This window comes from Arachis hypogaea, chromosome 15, assembly GCF_003086295.3.
Source record: "Arachis hypogaea cultivar Tifrunner chromosome 15, arahy.Tifrunner.gnm2.J5K5, whole genome shotgun sequence".
NCBI lineage: Eukaryota > Viridiplantae > Streptophyta > Magnoliopsida > Fabales > Fabaceae > Arachis > Arachis hypogaea.
In genome coordinates, this window is record NC_092050.1 from 12,008,906 (window position 1) to 12,035,431 (window position 26,526).

General features: G+C 35.2%; 4 protein-coding genes across 4 annotated transcripts; 2 read left to right on the top strand and 2 right to left on the bottom strand.

Annotated features, from left to right (window-relative positions):
* The first annotated feature begins 736 nt into the window (after positions 1–736).
* On the top strand, positions 737–3,250 carry LOC112749479 (AAA-ATPase At2g18193). The gene has a single exon (XM_025797734.3). The coding sequence runs from the start codon at positions 1,671–1,673 to the stop codon at positions 3,090–3,092; it is 1,422 nt and encodes a 473-aa protein (XP_025653519.1). The 5' UTR covers positions 737–1,670; the 3' UTR covers positions 3,093–3,250.
* A 2,818-nt stretch (positions 3,251–6,068) lies between these two features.
* Positions 6,069–8,198, bottom strand: LOC112749480 (putative disease resistance protein At1g50180). The gene has a single exon (XM_025797735.3). The coding sequence runs from the start codon at positions 7,817–7,819 to the stop codon at positions 6,341–6,343; it is 1,479 nt and encodes a 492-aa protein (XP_025653520.1). The 5' UTR covers positions 7,820–8,198; the 3' UTR covers positions 6,069–6,340.
* Positions 8,199–9,612: 1,414 nt separating this feature from the next.
* On the top strand, positions 9,613–15,896 carry LOC112747905 (uncharacterized). Its single transcript, XM_025796114.2, has 5 exons — positions 9,613–10,039; positions 14,746–14,953; positions 15,037–15,110; positions 15,197–15,295; positions 15,437–15,896. Exons 1-5 carry the CDS (start codon positions 9,613–9,615, stop codon positions 15,490–15,492), a joined length of 864 nt encoding a protein of 287 aa, XP_025651899.1. The 3' UTR covers positions 15,493–15,896.
* A 158-nt stretch (positions 15,897–16,054) lies between these two features.
* On the bottom strand, positions 16,055–19,139 carry LOC112749481 (probable methyltransferase PMT27). The gene is made up of 8 exons (XM_072218603.1): positions 18,246–19,139; positions 18,017–18,166; positions 17,678–17,948; positions 17,501–17,611; positions 17,250–17,424; positions 16,889–17,155; positions 16,611–16,805; positions 16,055–16,524 (listed from the first exon to the last, which is right to left on the bottom strand). The coding sequence occupies exons 1-8, from the start codon at positions 19,137–19,139 to the stop codon at positions 16,317–16,319; spliced, it is 2,271 nt and encodes a 756-aa protein (XP_072074704.1). The 3' UTR covers positions 16,055–16,316.
* Positions 19,140–26,526: the final 7,387 nt, after the last annotated feature.

A 26,526-nucleotide genomic window follows, 5' to 3' on the forward strand; every position in this document is an offset into this window, starting at 1 on the left:
CTAACGTAAAAATGATAATGCTACTCGAATTCGCGGGTACCCATCCTGCCTCTACCCGCTCGAAGCGGGTAATGCGGGACGGATTTTTAGCGGGACAGGTTTTTGAGACGGGCAGAACGGGTCGGATTTAGGTAATATCCGTCCCTACCCGCCCTGCTATATAGATAATATATATGATTTTAATATATAATATATAATATATATAATATATGTAAAATAATTAGTAAATGATTAATAATATTATATTATATTTAAATTTTTACTTTAATTTATGTTATGTACGTAATGATAATTATATAAATTTTAAAATTTAATTTTATTTATTGGATTTTAATAATTATTGGGACGGAATGAATACCCGCAGAGACGGATTAGAGTTCAATATTTTACTATTCGCAAATAAAAATATGACAAATTTTATACGAATTGTTGTACGATAGAACGGAATCGAGTATAACAATAACCCGTCCCTTTGCCACCCTAGTCTAACGTGACAAACATAGTGATATATGTGACAAAGGAAAACTACTTTCTTCTCTTCTCTCGTATTTTTTTTCGCTCACCCATCTTCTAACTAGTCAATTACTAATATCTTTGTCTACCGTGACAGAATTACCAGCAAATCATCACTATTGCCCTCTCTATCCTCTCTCTTTCTTCTTTAACTTCCTCTCACTCTCTCTCACTTGTTTTCTTTTTCTCACTTTCTCACCATCAAAACACACTGCACATTTCAAAATCACAAAGCAAAAAAAAAAAAAAGACTCAAATTGAATTAATCTTCAAATATCCTACAAAAGAGAGGGAGATAATAAACATTGAAATTGATCTTTAGATCTACTATTCTTTTCTTTTTCAATTAAACTTTTTTCCCAAAATCTAATTGAATCTTATCAATTGAAACAAATTCAAATTAAAAAAAAAACTAATTTAAATTTTAATTTCTATTAAAATCATAATTTATTAATAACAGTAGCTTTTATCATTAATCACCAATCAATCATTACCAATAAGCTAAATAAAAAAGAAAAATAAATTTTACAATAAGAACAACTAAAAAAATCAGGACTCTGATAGAAAGCAAAAGCAGAAGCAGTAATGAACTGTTGATAAGAAAAGAGCCGCGCTAGCGAAAACCATGGACAAAAGAGGAGCAGTGCGAGCGAGGACAGCTAGCGAGCGAGAAATAATTTATGCTAAAAACTTGACAGAAAATCAATTTGTGTTAAAATAATTTATAAGAGTATAATGACATTATTTAATCTATAAAGTCAATTTTAGTTACTATACAAAACTTTGGTCCTACAAAATATTTTCCAGTACACAAACTCTATGATGACCTATCTAAAATATAAGGTGTAGAAAAGATACGAGAAGGATACGAAGGGTGAGTGAAGCATGAGAAGTCTAAAGATTAAAAAACAAGTGATGATGAAGCATCGTACGTGATATCATTACCCAACGTCATAACCCTTGCATTTCGGTGAACTTTCTAGTTTGCATAGTGTAATTATATTATTTTCCTTTTTGAAAAAGAAAAAAAAAAAAAGAGAAAGATGCCTTCGGGTGCAAGTAGTACGTACATACACTGATAAACACACATGGATAGTAGTTGAAAGAGAAGGTAGTATAAAAGCGACACTAGTGCCCTATCATCATTCATCAATTCAATGGCATTATACACAAAAAACGTTTCTTCTTATTTCACAGGCATTCCATCAGCATCATCATGGTTCGAGCTATATGCTGCCTTCTCCACCTTCATGATGCTTCTCAGAACAGCAATCAACGACATGCTTCCTCGTCAACTTCGTAACTTGATCACCACAAAGCTCGAATCTTTCTTCGCCAAGTTCCAGTCCGGCAACCAAGTCTCCCTCAAGATCGACCGCAGTTGGGACAGAACCTCCGGCAAGAACCGCAACGAACTCTACCATGCCGCACACGAATACCTTCCTTCAAGGATCAACAGAACCTACAAGACACTCAAAGTTGGCAAGCTTGAAGACTGCAAGAACCTCGTGCTTGCCGTTGATGGAAACCATGAAGTTGTGGATGAATTTGAAGGAAGCAAGTTCACGTGGATGCTCGATGAGAAAACCGAGAAGGATTCCTCCAAGCCCAAGTACACATTCATATTGAGCTTCCATGAGAAGCAGAGAGAGAAAGCCATGGAGAGGTACATACCTCATGTGCTGAGAACCTACGAGGCCATGAAAGCGGAGCAGAAGATTGTTAAAATCTACTCCAGGTCTTGTGATTACTGGGAACAGAGTGAGTTAACTCACCCTGCTACTTTTGACACGCTTGCCTTGGATCCTGAGTTGAAGAAATCCATCATTGATGACTTGGATCGGTTCTTGAGGAGGAAGGAGCTGTACAAGAGAGTCGGGAAGCCATGGAAACGGGGATACCTCTTGTACGGACCTCCAGGAACTGGGAAATCTAGCTTGGTTGCGGCCATTGCTAACTACTTGAAGTTCGATGTGTATGATTTGGAGCTTAACTCTGTTTTCTCCAACTCGGATCTCATGAGAGCAATTAGGAACACATCAAACCGTTCCATTATTGTGATTGAAGACATTGATTGTAACAAAGAGGTGCAGCCTCGATCAGCAACGGAAGGCCTTTCAAATCCCCAAGATTCAGAGTGTGACAAGGACGGGTTCGGGAAGGGAAAGGGGTTTACACTCTCTGGTTTGCTGAACTACATGGATGGGTTGTGGTCAAGCTGTGGAGAAGAGAGGATCATGGTGTTCACCACAAACCACAAAGAGAGGATTGATGGGGCGTTGCTGAGGCCGGGTCGCATGGACATGCACATCAACTTGTCATTTCTTAAGGGTAAAGGCTTCAGAGTCTTGGCTTCCAATTATCTTGGACTTGATGGCCATCACCCTCTCTTTCAGCAGATCGATGACTTGTTGGAAAAAACAGAGGTCACCCCTGCAGTTGTGGCTGAGCACCTTATGAGATACGAGGACCCTCATCATTCTTTGGAAGCAATTGTCAAATTCCTCACACAGATGGACGCGCAGAATCAAGTGGAGTTGCAATTCACTTCTACTACTACTACTACACAATCAACTTAGCAGCTTTCATTATGACCAATGAGACAACATTAATAAATCAAACTTGTCCTTTGGTTGTGTGGATGTACATGGGTTTTCCTTAAACCTGAAAAACCACTTCATTGCCAAAAATCTTGTGTATCGTGATATTTATCGTGAATAAGTGGACGCTTTTCAAATTGTTTTATTTTGTTTTAATGTTTATATATTCCATTATTTTTCAAAGCAGTCAGCACAGTCGCAAGCATCAAAATAATACGTGATGCTAGCAGTTATGAATATACATACAAGCAAAAACCAAGTTCCATTGCCTCTGAGGGTAGGTCAGGGCAGGAATTTTAATATTCATTTATTTATTTATTAATTCACCTAAACAAGGCCAATACTGGTGCAGAAATCCCTCACTAGTACTGTCTTTTGAAACAAAATTAATTATTATATATTTATGTGTGTATATATATATATAGTTTAATTTATTTTTAATATTTATTTTATATTTTAATATATATTTTATTTTAATTATTAATTTAAGCGGTTGATTTTAACGAATATTTAACGTAATTACTTCTGCAAACAATAGAAGCAGCAGTGCCAGCATAGCTGCTCTTCCATTCCAAGTTTCGGCACTTTTAGTCCAATCCCATCCCCACACCAATACTGGTGGTGGCGGCAACTCCCTGCGATGGGACTAGGGGTGCACATGGCCGGGTGAAGTCGGGTTTGATGTGACCTAGACCCGACCCGAACCCGATCTTAAACCCGATGAAACCAATACACTTTTGGGCCACAATTATACCGAGTAAAAACCGGGTCGTTAACATTACATTACGTTGATACCTTCTTGTAAGCTAGCATGTAAAAATATTCAAATTTTCAAGACTCCAACCATTATTTAACATGGTAAAATTCACTTAGAAAAATATAACAAGAACCAACCCTTCTTTAAAATTAAAGCATAACCACAATCAATACTAAAACAAAACTACAATCAATACTAATATTGTCTAATAATACCAAATATTTAAATTAATACAAATAACACAATATATTATGCATTCTAAACATAAAACATTAACTTATAGTCTTATAATGACTACTAACACAAAATATTAAGATTTACAATACTTAAATTCCACATAAGAATAGTCATGATCCATCACTAATAACACAAAATATTAATTGTGTATAATAACCGGGCCACCGGGCCGACTTCGGGTGACCCGAGCTATGGCCCGGACCCGACCCGAAATAATGACCGAGTCTATTTTTGAGACCCTTATCCGGCCTTAAACCCAATGAAATCACACCAAATTAGCCCCTAAAGTGTTCGGGATCGGGCCGGGCCGGGTCTGTGCACCCCTAGATGGGGCTCATATGCTGCCAACAACTCTTCGACGCTGCCTAAATAAGGATGTTTTTACTAAGGATCCCGCTAGGGAGACAATAGACTATTTGTACAATGTGTACAATGGGCTATTGAGTTACAAAATGAACATCTCCCATACTATCTAGAATAACCATCCGAGTACTAACGATAATAAACATCTTCCCAAAAGCTTAAACTGATTTTGGAGTTCACTATGGCTCGAACTCTTGACCTTTCGGATCTAGGTTTCTAATACCATGCATGATACCACTCATCCCAAAAGCTTCAGCTGATGGGAAAAGATAACACTAATGATTATATCTCTAATACTCTCTAAACTTCCATTGTACACATTGTATAAATATTCCATTGGCTCCTCATACTTTTCCTTTTACTAAATCCTTTCATAATCAACTATTGGTTTTTGAACTTGTTAATCAGTGTGAAAATGACTAAAACATATGCTTTTAAATTTGTTATTTTTAAAATAGTTTATTATTAAAAATACTCAAATTATATAAAATCATTTCAATTTAATTTCTTAAATTTTATTTATTTATATTCTAGATATTTAATATTTGATTTATAGTTTTAGTTTTATTTTTAAATTTAAAGCTAGTTAATCTATAAGACACATTGCTTTTCTTTTTTAATTATTATTATTATTATTATTATAGTAGGATTAAAATAGGGTTTGAGTTGCCAACAAACTATCACTCAAATAACATAATCTCTCTATACTCACCTAGTGGTCGTAGATTCGAATCTCATTCCTAACTATAAAAAAAAAAAAAAGGTTTCGGGTTATCTTGTGTTGGGATCAGATGGAATTTTGAAGCAGAATAATAGCCCTTGTTGTTCTTCCTCTGTAATATAATTGTGTATGCAATTATGCATAGCTATTAGTAATCTACTAACGAAATACTGGAAAATCTTTTGAAGTCCTTAATCCCATTACATTGGACTCTTTTTTCTTTTCTTGGAATTTCTCATGTTCAATCATACTTGTTCACGAGCTCATCTGTTTCTATAGTTTCATTTTGCGCTCTGTTATTCTACCATTAAAAAATGCCTCTTGACTTTCTTCCTTACACGAAACCTTCACAATTTGGATGTTGTCCTTGGTTCTTCCTGCTTAGGTAATGCGTGGAAGCGATACCTGTTATGTACTTTCTATAGTTTATACATGCATCAGTTTTCGAATATGTTTTTGAATCTTTATAGACTGATGATTCCCACAAAGCACATTTATTTTTTTTAGCGGCATTAGTTTTTGTCCAAATAACTATATTTGCTATATCATTTTGAATGGAGCTATAAAAAATATAGGGGTAAATAGAATACTCATAATTAATGGGTCTCAAGATCACTAATTCACATGAATGATACTATTATATTTATCATTATTCAAACTCACTAACACTCAAAAAGAAATGAGTTATGCTATGTGTATACTAAAATCAGCCATCAAAATCAGCTACAGTATAAAATACGTATTGAAATACAAATATACATTGAAAATAAATTAAACCACATATGTATTTATTCATAAATATGTTGGTGGCTGATTTTAGTGACTAATTTTAATGTACAAATAGCATTTTTAAAAAAGAATAGAGAAGCATCTTTAATTTCTCATCAAAATTAAACTCATTTTCATTTCTAGGAACACACAAAACATACATACCTGATACGTGCATGCCTTTTATTAATTGTAGAAAAAAAAACAGACAGAACTTGCCTTATTTAACATTTATTAATTGTCGCAATAATTAATGAATACTAAATAAAGCAAGTTATTGCTGTTTTTGGCTGATTTCTTTGGTTACCAAACATTTCTGTTACGGCCTGGCCCAAACCCTCCACGGGTCGGCCCGACCCGAGCGCCACCCGACCCGGACGGTCACGGGTGATGCGCCCCACAACCGACCCGGATACGCGTCCCGGACAGCTCATTCATGGCTGTGGGAGAACGTCCCAGAGAAAGTGGGCCTATCCTTGTAGGGCCCACCCCTGACATAGTATATAAGGGGAAGGATTCGCCCTTCCCCCAAGGTACGTCACATATCACATCACCCCTTTCTTGCCTGCACACTTCATTGACTTGGGCATCGGAGTGTCTTTGCAGGTGACACCCCCCTTTTCCGCGTGAAGAGCTCGGGACCTCGCACATACCAGCCCGGCAGTCCACGACCTGACGAGCCCCTACCACTCCCCGGAAGTCCAAACCCGAATCGTCCGGTAACCGACCTACCGAACATTGGCGCCGTCTGTGGGGACATGTCCATGGACTTCGTGCTAGTCCGAAGGGCAGACCCTCACACTTCACCACAATCTCCCTTGCAAGGCTCTCCAACTCCGGAGGGATGAAGACCTTGTTGCATAGCAAACTGTAGCTCTCATCTTCTGTCAGTGTCCTCAGATGATGAGGACTGCTAGTCGCATCGGCATGCAAAGCAACTTCCCATTTCCGAGTTGTCAGCAATATCTTACTCCCCATCTTCCTCCTTGGAAATGCAGACTTCAAGCCGTCCCAAACCTCCATTCCCCAAATGTCATCAAGAACCACCATGTACCTCTTCTCATCCAACACACTGTGAAGCTTGTTCACCAATTCTTCCTCCGGCAACCTCTCCAACCTGTCAGCCTCATCTCTGCTTGAAGCATCCACATCCCTCAGAATCGCTTGCAGAACATCCCTTCTTCTGTACTCCTTCGACACATACACCCATGCTTTGCACTCAAAGTGGTTCACCACGCTTCTGTGATTGTAAAGCTTCTTGGCTAAGGTGGTTTTTCCCAAACCCCCCATGCCAACTATGGAAACTACATGGTTCCTTGGCTCCACGGCAAGAAGCTGAGACAGCAGCAGCTCAATGTCATCTTCAAGTTCAATAACATACTCTTCTTCCGAGTAAGGCGATGGCTGCCTCCAGTGCCTCAAACTCTCAATACTAGTGAGGTTAATATCCTCGCGCGATTCGCCTCGGACGCCATAAGCTTCGCGCCTGGCGGAGACGTCCTTGATCTTGGACATGATCCTGTCAATTCTCCTTGCAAGCTTGTACATGTGGAGGGGTCTTAGAAGCTTGTCCAGATGGCGGGTGTGCATGGCTGCCTTGTACATGTAGGTGTCAATGAGCTCCTCGGCTTCGAAGGCCAAGTCCCTGATTTCAGAGACCCAGATGCGAACACGCTCGTTGCTTTGCTTAGCGTCTGCGTCCTTGAGGAAGCCCTGCATCCATGCCAGTTCGTTCTTGAGCTTCCCTACTTGCTCCCTCACCCCCTCTGGGCATTCCACCTCTGAAACTGCCTCCGCTGCTTGCTGGACCAGCAGTTCTGCTAGCTTTTCAACTACAATTGTAACCGCAACCTCCGCCATACCTAATCCAAGATGAGGGATGAGGATGGAGCTTGTGCTTGTGGAACTATGGGAAGCTTCCTCCAATCAATACTTGGTTGATGTTTCTGTTTGACCAAACCTTTCTTTTTTGTAACTACTTGGTATCTTCATTTCCCGTAATATACTTGCAAATCAAGTATGAACAGTTTGGTTTGAGTTGAATTGCTCTTACTTCACATTAATTTACCCCGTTTTGGTGTTTGGATAAGGAGACTGACTTTGAGGGGTTAGGTAGGCCCAGTATCTACGACTTTCGAATGCAATAGATTTTGCCAGTACTAAAGTTGTAGCAATGCGTAAACTACTGCTTTACTAAATTTATCATTGTAGAATCAAAGATAAATTAATACAAGCCTAGATTTCTATATTCATCTCTCTTTGACTTATAAGAGTTTAAATTCTTTTACATCCCGTATTTTTCTTTGTTTTATTCTCATTTGTACTTAATTGACTCCATCCTTAAGCAGGCATGGATACATAGAAATTATTACATTATAAATTATAAAAATAGCTGTGTAACAGGCCAGAACCATATGTAACAGGCTAGAACCATATGAACAGTCTTGGCACTCAATTTTATTTGTATTCATTCTAACTTTCTAAGTTTATAACAGAAGATTTTAATGATTATTCTTTTCGTTTTAATAACTAACGGTTATAATATCAGTTCTATTCATAAAAGATATTTATTTTTATATTTTAAGAAAAATATTCATAGAATAAATTTTATAAATTCTATTTCATGTGTTTAATATTCTATATTCAAAGTAGACATTTTAGTCCCTAACAAAATTTAATTACACAATTAGTTTCCAACTTTTCTGACGTCCGTCACTTTAGTCCTTTTTGTCACCTCTCCATCACAAACTAACAGAACAATCTGACGTGTCACGTGAAGTTGGTGACTCAGCCGTTAAGTGCAACGTGAGATTAGGATAAATAGGTTCCATTCTGAATGATGCTAAACGCCACGTTTTGGGACTAGGGCATGATGTTGTGTTGTCGTTTCATTAGCTGAGTAGATGTAAAGGTCCTTTTTTGTCTTCCCTCCCCCAAAACGAATTTACAAGTAGCACCTTCTCTTTCTTTCCCTAGGTTTTACGGAAAAAGCCATCACCACATCAACTGCTAATCCTCAGATGACCTCCACTGACATTGTTGAATTAAGGCTTTGTACGAGACGGAGTTATTGTAAAAGAAGGTTCTGTCGGTTTATCGGTCGCCACTGGTCGAAGTTAGTATATCTCTTCTCTATTATGATGTGGATGGTATAGTTGTTCATTGTTGCACTTGTTCGAAGGTGTGTACCTCATGTAGCTGTTTATAGTAGTAGAAATTAGTTGCTGAAAAAAGTGTTTTTAGGTTTTCATTACTATGAAAATTAGTTCCTCATAAATTGTGTAATGCATGCATATATGAGCTTAACATTACAAAGATTCAATAGTTTGTGGTAAATACACTTTATGCATGGATTAATATGGTTATCATAAATAAAAAAATCAAAGTTTGAGCAGTTAGTGTTTAGTATGTAATTGATCTGTATAAGTTTGTATTTTGACTTTGACATTTTATTTTATATTTATGAATGTCAGATGACTGATTGGATTATCCCTGTCTTTTAATATGGGGAGAGTTTTGTCAAAGATAACAGGAGTGAACTTCTTTACATTAATGGGAATGTAAAGAGATTTTTTCCGTTAGATCTTAACCTAGTGAATTATTTTGATTTGAAGAAAATATTTAAAGAGCTTGGCTACCATACATACAAGAAGATGTATTGGTATGATCCAACAATTCCTAGTTATGAAGCAGGCCTACATCCTATATATGGAGACAAAGAAATTAGAGAGATGTGTGACAAGAAGAAGGAGGATAGAAAGATAGATGAATTGTGCCTGTTCTTTGATCATTCAATTATAAAAGATGCTAATTTTGAGGAAGAAGATGACATGAATTTGGGTCAGGGAGATGCTGTTAAAGATAACATGAATCAGGAAGACAATGATAAGGACAATGAAGCTGATGTCTTTTCTAATGAACCAATTTCTGACAATGATAGCTATGAAAGTGCTGAAGACGAGGCGTATAAACCCCCACCTTCAGGCTTTGAGGATGACACCGATGATAGCTATGATAGCTATGAAGATGAAAGACTCATGAAGAAAACAAAGAGAAAAAGTGGCAAAATAGATAAGAAAGGTAAGAAAAAAAGCTGTTGAAAAAAAAGGATAATATAAGAAACAAAGTTGGGCTTAAACACTTTGGTGATGTTCAACTCCATTTGAACATGGAGTTTGCCACACTTGATCAATTCAACCATGCCTTAAAGGATTATACTATTGCTGAAGGGGGGAGAATTTTTTATGTCAAAAATGATAAGAGAAGAGTTAGATTTAAGTGTGCAAGTGGAAAAAATAAAGGCTATGATTGTAAAGGCAAAGTTTAAGGCTAAGTGTAAGACTAAAAGGATAAGAACAGGTGAGAACTGATAAAAAATTGTTCCAGTAATATGACCGTTTAAGGATAAGAACAGGTGAGAACCGGTAGAAAATCGGTTCAACTGACCCGTTCTAGAGAAAATTCCAAAATTGTTAAAAATGTGACTTGAACTTAGATCCTCCTTATTATTGCATGCTCTTCTTACTACTAAACTATGTTATTTCTTGTTATTTTATATGCTAATTATTAATTATATAGTAAAAACATACAATAATTTTGTTAATATTATTTTAATTTTATACTCACTTATATTTAAATTAATTATATTTTTTATTATTCATAATTATTAATATAAATATTATTAAACATATATAAATAAAAGTATCAAATATTTTTATTAATTACAATATCATTATTCTTTTTATGATTATATGATATTTATTAAATATTATTTTCAATAAAAATAATATAATGAATATAAATTAATTAGTTAATTATTGAAATAAAAAATAGTTACTTTAGTATGAAAATAAAATTAAAAAATTTTTATTATGAAAAATACTAGAATTTTATATACTTATTCAATGATAACTGAATTATAACTTGTTGATTATAATTTGTTGAAACTTGATTGTTTTTAAAATATTAGTGAAGATATCTATTTTAAATTTTAATTTTAGATTTTTGACTATTTTTTATTTACGTAGGACTGATTTTATCGGTTCAACTAGTAATTTATCAATTGAACCAATAAACTAATAAACCAATAGTCTAATCGATTCGATCACCGGTTTGATTTTTATAACTATGCTCTGGAGAAGTTCAAGAGGAATCTAATGCTGAAAACAATGGAAGATTAGGAACAAAAGATACTAAAACTGTGAAGGCAAATGCTCTAGCTATAGAAGTTGTACCAATAACCAATGAGACTACTATTGTCCCTAGCAGTGATGATAATGAATATCCCTGGCTGATCTATTGTGTCTGGAACAGTACTAGACGGTGCTACCAGATTAAGACCTACGAGCCTAAGCATACTTGTTCTAGGGAATTTGGGTCTAACATGGCCGATCATAACTAGGTGGCTGATAAATTAGAGAAGAGGTTATTGATCCAACCTCACGTGACTTATGGAAAAGCTTTTGATTATATTAAGATAGACTTTAAGGTGGTGTGCAATGACAAGATGATCTATAGAGCTTCAAGAGTTGCTAGAGAAAAATATGTTGGGAATGAGAGAGTTCAGTATGAAAAGTTGAGAGATTATCTCACTAAGAGTCACAGAAGCAATCCTGGCAGCATTGCATTGCTGGAAACAACCCCCACAATTCTTGGTTCACCACCATTGTTTAGCAAATTGTATGTCTGGATGGATGGGTGTAGGAATTTAGGGTTGGCTGCAGATCACTGATCGGATTGGATAGATGTCACTTGAAAGGATATTATGGGGGGTAACTGTTGTCTGCTATAGTTCAGGATGCAAACAATCACTTCTATGTGATTGCCTATGCAGTAGTTGACAGTTAAACAAAGAAAAGTTGGAAGTGATTTCTACAACTTCTCCAAGAGGACATTGGTAATTGCTCAACGGAAGAATGAAATTTTATCTTTGATCAGGAAAAGGTAAATGACAGTTATATTATTTATGTTTATATTGTTGTGAATATGTCTAACTGTATTTGAATTGAATTGAGTTGATGTGATGACAGCACCATTATTTTAATTTCACTTGGTGTTACTATATTTGAGGTGGCCTTATTGTATTTGTATTTGAATGGAATTGAATTGGCCTGATTGTATTTGAATTGAATTGTTGTGATCCTGAGTTGCTTGTTTATGTGTACTTGATGTGATTTTATTAGAATTGATGTCATTCTATTTGAATTGAATTGAGGTGATCCTGAGTTGTATTGTTCATTTTTTAGGGACCTATATGCCTGATGTGTTCATTCTTTAAAGACCTATCTGCCTGATAAATGATTCTTTGGAGGACTTATCTGCTTGATGAATGGTTTTACTCAAGATGTATGTGTTTGTTAAATGGTTTCTTCAGGATTCAAATTCACATCTTAAGCTTGTTTATTTGGATGTATTCTGCAGGATTTGCTGCCTGCTTTGCATGAGGTGATGTCGAATGCACACCACAAAAATTGTATACGGTACATTTGAAAGAATTTTATTGGGAGGTTCAAAGACAAACAACTAAAAAATATGGTGTGAGCGTGTGCAAAGAGTAGTACAGATGTAGAGTTCCATCATCATATCCAGAGGTTGAAGAGGATGAACGAAGAAACATGAGCATATCTTGCTAAGTTTTAACCCTTTTGTTGGACCAGATCCCATTTTAGCCACTAACCCAAACTTGACAATGTGACCAACAATATGAGTGAGGTCTGTAATGCCAAAATTAATCACTATAGGGGAAAGCCTATTCTCACCATGTTAGAGGAGCTTCCTTGCTACTTGATGAGAAGAATGACAAAATACAAGAAGGTTCTAAGCACCTACACTAAAGTATTGACACCAGTTCAGCAAAAAAAAATTGGAGGGCCTTATGAAGGATACTAAGTTCTGAACAGTTCAATAGACTGGTGACAACGATAGTAATGTGTTCGAAGTGCAGACACATTTAAAGAAAGTTAGTGTACATCTTGAAAGGCAAATTTGTACTTACAATATTTGGCAACTGACAAATAGTAATGACATGTTGTATTTGACTTATATGTAGTAAAGATATGCATTTTGCTACACTTATGTGAATTTTACTTAATTATTTGTAGGAATACCATATGTTTAACATTAACAACTATTTTTATAAGAATTTTTATAAAAATATACAATAAAAATCAAATTATAACTTATAACATAACGCATTATAAGTGTTGTTAAAATTAAAATCAGACTTTTTTTTTATATTTTGTGAATGTTTTTTAGCAATATTTAAAAAAAAGCGTTGCTAAATAATAAAAAATATTATTTTAATTTTAACAACACTTTTTGAAACACCATAATTACTGTATTTACAGTGACATAGATATATTAAAATAATCTATATAATAAAAAAACTCAAGGATAAGGAGAATTTATTTTTTTAGTAAATATTTTTAATTTTTAGTCATCATTCTAATTCTTTTATTCTAATAATACAACAATATACTTTTAACTCATGGTTTGTTAAAGACGAATTTTTCGAGGCTCTTCTCTGTTTCAAACCAAATAGGATCTGTCATTGGGGATTGTGGGTTTTGAGACGAGTTAGAGTGGATTTAGAACTTCCAGTGGAGGTGAGATTTATTCCAATGGGAGTTGAAATTAGTGGATCAATTGCATGAAACTTTAAGGCCTGTAGAGATAGCATGTGATATGCAAGATAGAGTTATATGGAAGTTTGACAAGGAAGGTATTTTTTCAACTAACTCTTTTGTGCAGGTGTTGCAGTCAGAAACACTTCTGGAGGACATCAAAGGCTATAATTTTACCAAAATATTATGGAATGGTTTGGTTCCGCCACGTGTGGAGTTATTTGTCTGGTTTATTTTTATAGGAAGAGTGAATACCAAAGAAAGATTGTATATACTAGGAATTATTAGCCACGGTGATAACATGTGTGTATTGTGTAAAAAAGATGTCGAACATATCTATCACTTGTTTCTTGGTTGTGAGTTTACCTGACAGGTGTGTTGTGAAAAGCTATTTGACTTTGCGAGGCTGTGGTCTATTCCGGTTTCACTGAAAGAATATTGAGAGTTGGACATGAGTCGTTAACAGGAAAAATGAGCGTATCATGTGGCTCATATGTTTCTTTGCAGTTATTTAAAATGTGTGGCTAGAGAAAAACAGACGAATCTTTAATAACAAAGAAGATGAAGTAGAAGAGGTGTTTCATAAATCTTTTATCAGTTACAGAAAATGGTGTAATTTGAATCTTTTTGTTGTTGATGATAATATCGGAGATAACATTAGAAATTATTTTTGGGTTTTAATTCGTTAGATTTTGATGTTTGAAACATTGTTTGAGACTTCGTCGCTCCATTTTGTGTTAAACTCGCTTATTCAAAAAAAAACTCACACTTTTAAATATTATTAATGAACTAGGAACAAAAGTCAATAAATTTTACTTGTTCTTTAAAATTTTTTATATAATATTAGTCTGATTAAACATAAATAATAATAATAATAATAATAATAATAATAATAAAATTTAATTTTAATAGAAAGCCAATTTAAAATACTCTACATGCATCAAAATTATATTCATAATAATAATTTTTGTTATAAATTCAGGTTAATTCAGTTTTAACAATAGAATCGAAAAAATTCTAAATTTCAGAGAGGGTTAGGGTTGGGGTTATTGGGGAAGCGAAACGTGAATCGATTGACGACTAGTATCAAGTATTCAATTAATCAATTGGCGCTGGATTCGGAAGAAAAAGGTGCGATTGTGGGTTTGAGGATTGAGGAATAAGCGAAAGAAGCTAAGAAGAAAGACGATGAGGAGGTCGGGGATGAGGGTGGTTGCGACGGTGTCTGTGTTGTCCTTAATCTTTCTATATTGGAACTGGAGGGGGTGAGGGTGGGACCCACTGGAGTGGAAGCGTCGAATTCCGTGTCTGCCTTTGTTCAGAACGCTATCTACTCCAACCGCATCACCATCTTCTCCAAATCCTATTGCCCGTCCGTCATCTTCTCTCTTCGACCTCTTTATTATTAGGGATTAGGGATTCCGCCGACTCAATTTTCAATTTTCATGTTGCTAGGTATTGTTTGCGTGCCAAACGCATCTTTGCTGATCTGAACGAACACCCTTTTGTGGTCGAGCTTGATCTCCGAGGTATTCTACTATTCATTCATTCACTCATTCTGTCTCTATCAATTTGCCGCCTTATGTTACAATCAGTTTTTTTTTTTTTAATGTAGATGATGGGTATCAAATTCAGAGTGTGCTTCTTGATTTGGTTGGTAGAAGCACTGTCCCACAAGTATTTGTCAATGGAAAACATATTGGTGGATCAGATGGTTAGTTATTACCAATAACTTGCTGCTTTTGTTATGTCAATCATATCTAGCTATTCATTTTTGAATTATTATCCTTCTTTCCTTCTTTCTTTCTGTGTCTCGTTACTCACTACTACTTTTTCGTTGTTTATGGCATTACAGATCTCAGAGCTGCAGCACAGAGCGGTGAATTGCAGAAACTTCTCAGTTCAACTTGACATATTGTTAATGCCAAAATTATAGTTAGATTCTCTGTCTTGTTATTTCGAGGGGTCATTCTATAATATCTATAGGAAAGGTTGAGGAGCTCGAATTGATTTCCTTGGTTTAATGCTTATTATAAAGATACAAAATATCGATATACTCGTTGTGGAGCTGGAAAATGGAAATTATAGATATGGATCATTGAAGACAGTGAAACAACTATTAAGCCTGCGAGGAGTGTTAGGATCGGCAACTTTTGTGTTTTGTAACCATCAATTGGCCATCAATGGTGTGAGATTATATCCAATGGTGGGAGATTATTCATTTTTTCTTTTGATAGTTAAGTGCTGGCCACAAAACACAAAAGTTGCTGGCCCTCTAAACTTTCTCTAAGCTAAATTCTATCATTTTTTGTATCCATATCTTGACAAGATTGTTTCAACCGGGAAAAAAAAAAGCAGAAGCCTCAGCAGGAGGCAAAGGTCAAACAGTGAATTGTCTTATGAACCCTCCTTTCTATTAAAAGTTTAAAACAGAAAACGCTTTCAGATTCACGCATTGGACGAATGGTTCTGCTACAAATAATCTAACAAAGTTGGAATTAACTGTATCGAATGTTTGCATAGAACAGAATTACAAGACAGTCTATATTGACCTAAAGAAGTCTAAATTTGCCTATAGGTGTATGTCACAACACTGTCGTATGTTATGTGCTACCATGAGCAATTATACTTTTTCTGGACACTTAAGAATATGAGATTCCAAACACATGAAAATGCAATGGCACAGCTTTGTCTACCAACAAATCTTAAAAATAAACTGTATTTGAATTCTCTCATCAGGACGAAGCTATACTGTCGGGTCTCCAATGGCCTTTCTTTGCACATAGAAAACCCTCTTGTTTTTTGGAGACGGTTATTTCCCACTGCAGGGATTTTAACAAAGCCTCTATTTCTCCAATGGTGCTAGCTTCATCACGAACAATCAATTTACCCTCCGGTCTGAGTATTCTGTCAACCTCTGCCATGACAGGAACAAGTTTGCACCTGTGGATCCAAAATAAACAAAAACGGATCAATGTACTGCAATTCCTCTAGTGTGGATGAAGAAGGATCACTACTACCATCCATACCTCTCCTTAAGCTTTGAGAAAAGATGATCTGCATGCAAAATATCATAAGTTCGTGGATAGGTGCTAAAGGATTCACACCAGTCATGGTATATCCCAAACAGACCCCTCTCATAGATGATAGGAAGTGTGTCTGGTGCATCTACGTTCACCACATTGAATACCCAAACAGGGAGATCTTTCAAAGCTGCTGCAAATCTGCACACACACACAAACACACACGGTGTTTACATTATGTATCTCACATAAATGAAAATGTATATAGTAGTAAGAATCTTTACCCCCCATAAACAGCTCGCATGTCCATGATGTTTCTCACGCCAGACCAAGTTATACCAGCATTACTCAGCTCATCCACAACATTCTTCCAGCGATCATTGTCCGCTGCAAAATCTTGAGAAGCCGGTTTTCCATAGATCCCCGTCTCCGAATCGTTTAGCCAATATGGAGTTTTGTGCAACCGAGCAGGCCAAGCTTCCGGCCATTTGGCTCCTCTCTCAGCCTTGTTAACAGGCACCTTGTGCATACAAGCCTGTAGAGGTACATACCTGGTAATATAACAACTCATTCAGGAAATTATGATCAGAACAAAAGAACTAAAACTTATGGTAAAACTATATTAGAGTCCATTGATGCATGTACCAAGCAGCATTCGGATCATCATCATCCTTGCACAAGGGAGGTTGGTTCTGTTCTCTTTGCTCGTAGCATTGATTGGAAGTTGGTTTGCGAAAAAAGGCAGCACCAACACGGTTTAGTTCATCCTTGTTGATAGTGACAAGTTCCCAGCACATGGTCTTTGTGAGTGCAGTCATTTCTAGAGGAGATTTTATAACAAGTGAGTTGCTATAAAATGAACAGCAATTTGTTGACACACAAGATATATAGCTTACCCTCCCATATGTGAACATCTTCTGGTAGCTTCTGGTATACAGGAGTAGCAGACCACACGAAATAACCCCCTGGGCGCAGAAGTCGATTCAATTCCAAGAGCAACATACCACCTAGAAAAGAGAGTTTGCAAGTGAGGCATGCACGCATGAAGAAAGAAAGAAAATGATTGAACATACCGTCAGCATGCCAAGGTACACGACAACGCGCACAATGCAGGAGATCAAAGGCACGGCTAGGGAATGGGAGCCTCTGAGAACCCATGACAGCAGATATGGCGGGTATCCCTCGCTCGAGGGCGAACTGAACTTGCGCTTCATGTTCGTCTTTTGGCGCCAAAGACATGGCAATAACATCTCTTTCGAACAAGTATCCTCCAAAACTTCCAACCCCACATCCAACATCCAATATCACCCGAGTATGCTTCCCCCATCCAATCCCAGCTTCAGCCTGACACACACAACCACATTCACATTGGCTCAACATACAATTAACAAATCAAAGTGTAATTCACCTACCTGCTGAAGAAAATCAATGTAGTGGAGGGCTCCATGAATGAACTGGGTTCCGCCTCCAGGGAATGTTAAGTATTCACCCGACACCTTCACCCAATTCTGGTGCCCCTTCACCTGCGCTAGCTTTACGTGTGGCACGTTGTGGTACCATATCTGTGCCAACACAAGACAGTAATGATTACTTGTGCTGAGCATGAATGAATGAAATTAAGCGTGAAAGAAAGTAAGTAACCTTTTCCCTGCTGTGAGGCCATTCCACGGGTTTCTTGTAACCTTGGGGAAGAGGAACAAGGCAAGTAGGTGCATCCTCAGGGCAATGCCTTTCCCTGTGCTCAAAGTGCTTCGTGCTGCGAAGTCTCTTTATGGCCTTCTCGTTATCCAAACACGGTATGTAGTCCGCACCTGCCGTCGTGTTGCACACTTGCCACGTCAGCTGATCTTCGCTCCCCTCTCCGCCCTTTGACTCTCCCTTCTGCCTCTTCGACTCATCTGCCTGCGTCGACCATGCTTTCTCTTTCTCCTTTTTCTTCTTCTTTTTCTTCTTCTTCTTTGCTCCCTCGCCTCCATCTGTCTCTCTCGTCTTTCCCATCTCTCCCTTCTCTTCCTTCAACTGCTCTCGATTTGCTTCCTCCTCCTCCATTTTAACATCTAGGGCCTTGCTAGTTACCTCTTCCACATTCGTGGTAGCATGTTCTGAACCTACCTCACTTACTACAGATGCAGCTTGTTCCTTTTGCGTTATGGAGCTTTCCTCGGATATCTGAGAGTCAGTAATGGCAGCAGTGTGCTGTTGGCTTTGTCCATCGTGTTTGTGGTCGCCGGACTTGATGGCATCCTCAGGGAGATGGCCGGGGTTGTCACCGAAAACCGGAGTTACAGTATCTCTCTTGTCCTTTTTGTCTTCTGTTATTGTGTCATCAGCGATGTCATCGGCGACAGTTTCGGTGTCGGTGGTATCAATGGCGGTGCGGGTGGAAGTTTCGTCATCGGGGGAGACGACGGAGTTGGAGCTGAGCATCCAAACGCCAAAGATGCATAGTCCAATGAAAACCAATATTGTTAAGGTTGATACGTAAGATGGAGATGAAGATGATCTCCTACTGTTCCGTGACTTGAACAGTGCCATACCATGAGAATGCTTGTCTTGTCGTGTGTGCATGGACACAGAAATGTATGCTAATGGCAAGAAACAAAAACTTAGAACTGTTCAAACGTGAAACTTGGAATGCATTGATGATCCAAAAGAGTCGGAGTAGGAAAATTTGACGACACAGAGAAATCTCACTCTACCCCTTACTGTTAGGACTTTTTCTTTTCCTTCATTATTCTATTAAATCATTTAATTAATGTGTTGAAGAAGAAGCCTAAGGAGTTTTTTGTTTGTGTTGAACGAGACCATTGTTATGGGCCCTTTTTTCGGTATTCTGACTTTTGTTATGATTATTCTGAAGGCCCAAATATTCTTTCTCCTAGGCCTTGGATCATTATTTTTTCATAAGACGATGGAACAGTCCAAACAAAAACAATAAAACTAAAGACGAGGTATAATGGTTTCCACTTTCCAAGTCCCCTGACCAAAAACAATATGGAAGATGGATTCCAAGGAAAATTATTATTTATTTATTATTATTAGTATGTGTAGGGTATGGTTGGAACAAGACGAACTCTGGTTTCTCTAAGGGAGGGATTGTAGAGTTGTCAATAATCAAGGACCTGAAACAGAAGAATTGTTACTCTCACTATAACAACCAAAATAATAAGTGTCTTTTTTTTCTTTTTAAGGTTTTGTTAACAAAAGTCATTTTTATTAGAAGTTTTTAAGGGTTTTTTAATCAAATACACAACAGATGCATTAACAGCTTCAAATATTTAACTATTCAATACAAACTCACTATATTGAAAGATATTTTAACACTCGTTAATTAACTTCTTTTTTTATACTTAACTTGCATACTGAATTGATATATATATTTTAATTTATTATTAGATGAAATATTGAATTTATTTCATGTAAGTTCTACAATATCGTAATTAATAAATGAAAAATTGTAATGCTACTAATCAGCTAAACATAAAAAAATATTTGCTCTCGCTCTCTCCGAAAAAATTTTAAATCCTAGAAGGCTAATGTTTCCATCTCAGCTAACAAGACAATGGCGACATTTTCCTTATTTTTCTGTAATCAAAATTTGTAGTCACTCTCAACTCATTGTTGAACATAGAGAATGTATGTTTTTTTTTCAGAGTTAAGTCTAATATTTCTTCTTCTTAATGGAAGTTTCGTTTAACTTTTTTTATAAATAAAATTTTGGGTAAATAATTTTTCTGGTTCCTAATTATTTATTTGAAGGATAAAATATCTTTTTTGAATTCAAAAATTCATAATCAATTTCTAATCACTTAAGTAATTGGTCTAAATAGCCTTCCGTAAATAGTAATTTATTGACGTGTCAAGAACCATTTAGACTAATTACTTAAATGGTTAAAGACCAAAATTTTCAAATTGTGCATAGATATTATGTTCTTGTGGTAAATAGTTAGGAACAGAAAAGAATATTTATTTTAAATTCTTTTTCAAAAAAAAAAAAAATGTATGTTAGTTCTACTTAGTTCATACTCAGAAGTCAACATTTTCTCCAAAATCAAAGCGGGGAGAAAAGGAGTGTAATTTGCTGGGAAAGCTAAGCGGAGATGATGGACAACTAACTAACTATATATCCATGTCAACTACTTTTTTTTATGTTTGAAAAACATGTCAACCACTTATGCATGTGTGTCATAAATCTTAATCGTGCTTTTCGGGTTCCGAGTGAACACTGAAATTCAATACCAACCATTGCTTAATTCTTTTCCTTCTTATATACCTTTCTCTTTCGATGGCACATTATGTTAGTTCAGTGATGGGTGGGTTGGCCGTCTTTTCATTCAATCCAAACCAAAAAGCGAAAAACGCATACATGCACAACTTGCTCTACCCACGTGATCAAATCTTCATTAAATGCAATAATTATAATAATTAGTGCTTTTAATATTGCATCCAAACGCAATATATCCATTATATTAATTGATGTGATCCTCCTCCCACCCCAAAATGCAAGAACAAATGTTTTTTTAGTAATTCACATATTATCGTATGATTTTTTTTTTTCAGATGAGTTGAACGGTCTTCACATTATAACACAACACTTTTAAGAAATTTTTAATTATCATTTGGTATCAACCAAATTTCGAACTCAAGTGTGATTACTCAAGAGGCAAATAAATTATCATTACGCCAAGACCTCAACTACTACTACACATGTTTATTCATTTCAATTTCATACCCTGCCAATCAAATTTTCTAAATCTTTTTTTGGAATCAGCTCTCTAAGACTATGAGATTCTATCATAGATACCAAAAGTTTAATATACAATGTAAAGAAAAAAGAATTTGGTGATCTATTTCCACTTTGTTTCCCTCACAGAGATGATAATCGACTATATCGGTGTTCGGATAAACTAACCAAAGTGGTTTTTCGAGACCTTGCAACCTTCTTCACACAAACTAGAGTAATTGGTACTTGGAAAAATATTCCAATGGCTAAATGAGTGAATAGTTTTTGATAGTGTTTTATGCATAAAAAACTGTATGTGTACCTCCCTTGTTAGATTCTAACTTGTTTTATAAGGTTGATTCCCAGGCTAACGACTTTATGCCTTTATTAGTCTTAATAGGCTTTTACTATTCCATTAAACGGTTTATATTTTGCATATTGATTGTTTCCTTTGATTAATCCATTCCCCAAATCCTAAGTCCGATACTCAAACTTTTACTCTTTTTGCCTTTTACTTTTAAATTTGAAAGAGTTAAAAAAACTTTGCAGGATTCCATGAGTCGTAGAGTAGTGGGCATATATAAAAAAGAGGTGGTGAGTGAGAGGGGAGTATTGATTTCAAGGGTCATATGGCCCACGCCATCTATATAAAATAATGTTATATGTATTATTTGATGTATATTTCACTTTGATATCAAAGTTGATGTATAAGAAATAAAAAAGATAAAAGGTTTTTTAATTGCAAAAATAATATATACAAAAAAAATTTATTATTGTATTTTTAAGAACTAATTTGAAGTATTTAATCTTTTCAATAGTCAAATTGACAAACACTTAATTTTTAGACCATATTGACTATATATAACAAGAAGGAATGCTAAGGAATGCTGTTTGCAGATTCTTAATGCCTCTTTATTAATTGATTAATTAATTATCTTTCTTTAATTTTCTAACCTTTAACAATTAATTAAGAATAAGCGCTTAGCTTGTGACCTAGTGTTAATAATCAAGACCTATGTAAGACTATAGTGTTGGGGTCACACTCATCACTCATCAGAGGTTACTGTGAATAATGTTTTTACTTAATTAGTGCAATGCAGCTAGATATAGATCATGGACACACTGATAGCAACTTTCTTGGAAACCCGGAATTATAGGTCAAACTTTGAAAGTTGCAAGTTAATCACCGGAAAAGATCAATAATTGGATCAAATTGTTCATCAGTACCACATCATAATATCGTTGAGATTAGACAGTCATTAACTTATTAGTAGCCAGATTCTGAGTTAGCCCTATATGTATATATGTATAATATAATATCCTCCATGCAGTCCCATCAAGCAATTAGCGAGCTTAAATAATCTGTTTACTGTTCCATATTTGAACATTGATTTATCCTTAAAATAATTATTCGTGTGAACTATTCTCGATCATCAAGTAATTAAGCAGCAGGGCCTGTAAAAGAATGAAAGCGAAAAGAGATAAAGAAGTTTCATATTGCCATTATGACGAGTGAGCACAAATCTATTAAATAATAATAATCATGCAAAAGATATAGAGATGTTGCAATGTTACTTACTATTTTGGGCGGTGCATCACTTTCACCATTGTAGATATGGATGGTACTAATTACCTCATTGTCCAATCAAAGCCCACTACAAAAATTGATGATGAAAATTCCATAGGGCCGGTCACAGCAATTTAAATTAATAAATATAGATATATAATGTGTGCTTTTCATTTAATCAAGTCATTTGAACAGAAATATAATATAACCATACTTTTATGATTGGAGGGGTCCGAAATTAACAACCAGTGTGGTGACACGTTGTGGATTCTAGTTAACAAAGACCCTAGAGGGAGATTAATTAATCATTTGAGACATTATTTGATAACGAAAATGATAAGTACTATATATACACACTTTTGGAACAATATATACCAATCAAATTGTTGATCTAAAAGGATGAGATTCTGTCCCTTTAATATGTAAATGTATGTGTGTGATGTATGCGTACGTACGCGTGCAAGGTGCAACCAAATCTGAATTCAGTGTGAGTGTGGACACTGAACAGGGACTTTGAAACACTGAACAAGCACTACACACACACACATATATACATATACCATGATTGATGACCTGGGTTTCATAACTCTGTAGGTCGTGGGGCATAGGACAATGAAACTGGAACACACAAGAAAAGAATGGGACACAAAGTCCTTAAGTCATGTGTTGTATGTTCTTTTTGGAAACCAAACCACTTTATGTATGGGTTGGTCTCATTTTTCATTTTACCTCTAAACAACACATTGGGCCAGGTTATCGTCACTCTCTACTTGTTTATTTCGTTGACCCAAATATTTATTTTCTAAATTAAAAAAATAATTTGTTAGTAAACATGACAATGCAAGGACCTCTTGGGACAAGGAGCAACAGTGTTCGAAAGTGAGGAGAATGATGGAAATTAAAGGGTTGTTTTTGGTCTTTTGACTAAAGGCATGGTTCTTGAAGTGACATTGGCATCGACTTTCTTTGCTCCCCACATGATCAGTCTTCATAAAGTGGTCTGCCAAAAGAAGAGCTAAAAAAATTAACTCTTCCACTCCGCAAAACCATAATAATTATTGGTCATCAAGTAGTACATACAAGTAGTACTCATCAATTATATTAGGCACAAAACAGTGCAAGTCAATGATACCATTAAAAAGCCTCTAAGCTTGATTAGTAGTGTGGGGATTTCTAAGCCCCCCACATAAATAGTTACGTACTTACGTCCACAACAAGCCTTGCATGTGTTGTAATTTACTGCAATTTTCAAAATCGTTGAATTTTAGGTAAGCTTTGCATACAGGGCATTAAATAATTGATGGAACGTTTATGAAACTTAACATTGTGAACCAAATAGTACTACTATCTATACACAGTTGGAATTCGAAAACGATTTAACTATTTTCTTTTTTAGAAAATCAATTAATTCTCCTAAGTATTTTTTTATATATTTTATATGGATTTGAAGGGTGAAAAACCCTAATTATTTAATGTGTGAAGAAGTGATCAGAAATGAAATTGTCTGTAGTTGCTATAGCTTGATGGCTAGGTAGAGAAGACAAATAAGAAGAAAGGCCACTTTCTCGGTTATAAGACTCGCAGAGATGGAAAGCCTTTGCTCTATTTGTCTTCTTTTAGATAGCAACCCTACGGTCAAGAAAAATTCCTTCATCACACTCTCTTGACTTGTCAATTTCTCTTTCCACACTTGTGATTCAATTCAGCTAATTTCGTACAAGTTTTGAGAGAATGGAATTTATGATCTTCAATTTCTGCAAATACTTCATATTAAATTCAATTTCTCTTAACTCTTTCGCTTTTGTTTCAATTTTGAATGCGTGCATCGGTAACAAGTATGCGGTTAACTTATTACTACTATATCTTCTTATGACATGCATTAATCAATTATTCTGTACAACTATTTTTCTTAAACAAAAACATTTCCCACTAACTATATATATATTTATATACATCCCTAGCTATCTATTAAGGACAATTATGTGCATACCACTGTATATACGTGGACCAGTAGTCTAATAAGCTATCAATTAATTTAGTCACATCTATATATATACCTAGCTAATGAATGGTGCATCACATGCATCCAAGCAACAGTAGATTTGAAAGCATTTCGTGTTAAAAAATATAATTATTTATATTTTTTATTTATTTAAATTTTTGAATAGAAAATTAATTTTATAATATATTATCAGAATTTTTATATGAATGAATGAAAATTTAAACAAATTAAAAAAAATTACTAGAAATATAATCAATTAATTATTTGTGTTTTTTTATTAATGTAAGATTTAAAAAAAAGTAGTTTCATACAATTTTTAAAACACATGCTACAATAAAGTATATATGTTAGAATTTCATATATCACAATTAACGCTATGCATTATTGGTTAGAAATTGACTAATAATTTGAAAATTTTGAGTTAAAATTTATATGGGTGATGTTAGGCATACTTTAATTTTTTCATTTAACCATTAGTCTATCTTGTTAAAAAATTATTTAATTTTTTTAATTTATTTGTGGACAATACATATATTAATTATAGGGTATTGCTATACATCCAAGTATTTTTTAATCCAAGTTTATTCAAATAGGTCCAACACCAATAAAAACCACTCATTAAAAGAGCGTCATTACATGCGCTTTTTCTTCTTCTTTTTCTTCTTCTTCTTCTTTCAAATACACGCATACGTCTTCTCCTTCTTCTTTAAATTCACGTATACATTCTCCTCCCCCTCCTCCTTCTTCTTCTTCGCGCATGCAGATTCTTCTTCTGCTTCTCCTCTTCTTCCTCCTCCTCTTCTTCTTCTCCTCTTTTGTTATTGTCATCACCAACAACATCAATATTTTGCTAATGACGTGTTCGGTTCATTATGTAGGAAGCTGTTTTGAATTTGATTTTATATAATGGATAATGTTCCGTTCATTTAGTACTATACAATTGTTTCACCTTAATGACGTGTTTGGTTTATTATGCAGAAAGCTATTTTGAATTTGATTTTATATAATGGATAATGTTCCGTTTATTTAGTACTATACAATTGTTTCACCTTAATAACATGTTCAGTTCATTATGAATTGAATTGAATTATTTTGAATTGAATTGAATTGATAATCTCTAAAAGGAGGAGATCAAGAAGGAAAGAAGAAAAATCTTTCTGTGTAAATTTAGAAGGAGGAGGAGGAGGAGGAGAAAGAAACGGAGAATGAGAAGGAGAGAGCACGTAAATTGAAAAGTTGTTACAACAACTTGGATAGACTTGGATAAGAATTTTACTTGGACGTAGAGTTTTATTCTTAATTATAATCACAAATTATGCTATTTCAAATTAAATTGACTTATATAATAATGATCTTATTTATTATTATAAATGCTAAATTAAATAAGGCAAAATTACTTTTGATTTGGAATTAAATAAAAATAAAACCATATATTATCTTTATGGGCTTTAAATACTATTTTTATTTGGAATTTAGGATTTAATGGATGTCATACTCAAATATAAATAGTGACTTCAGGATTTCGGTCCCCAACATACCAAAGTCGCTTCAACAACTATTTTTTCATAAGAAAAGTTGCAATTCAGCCACCCTATTAGAGATACAGAACAAATTTTCAATTTCTATGAGT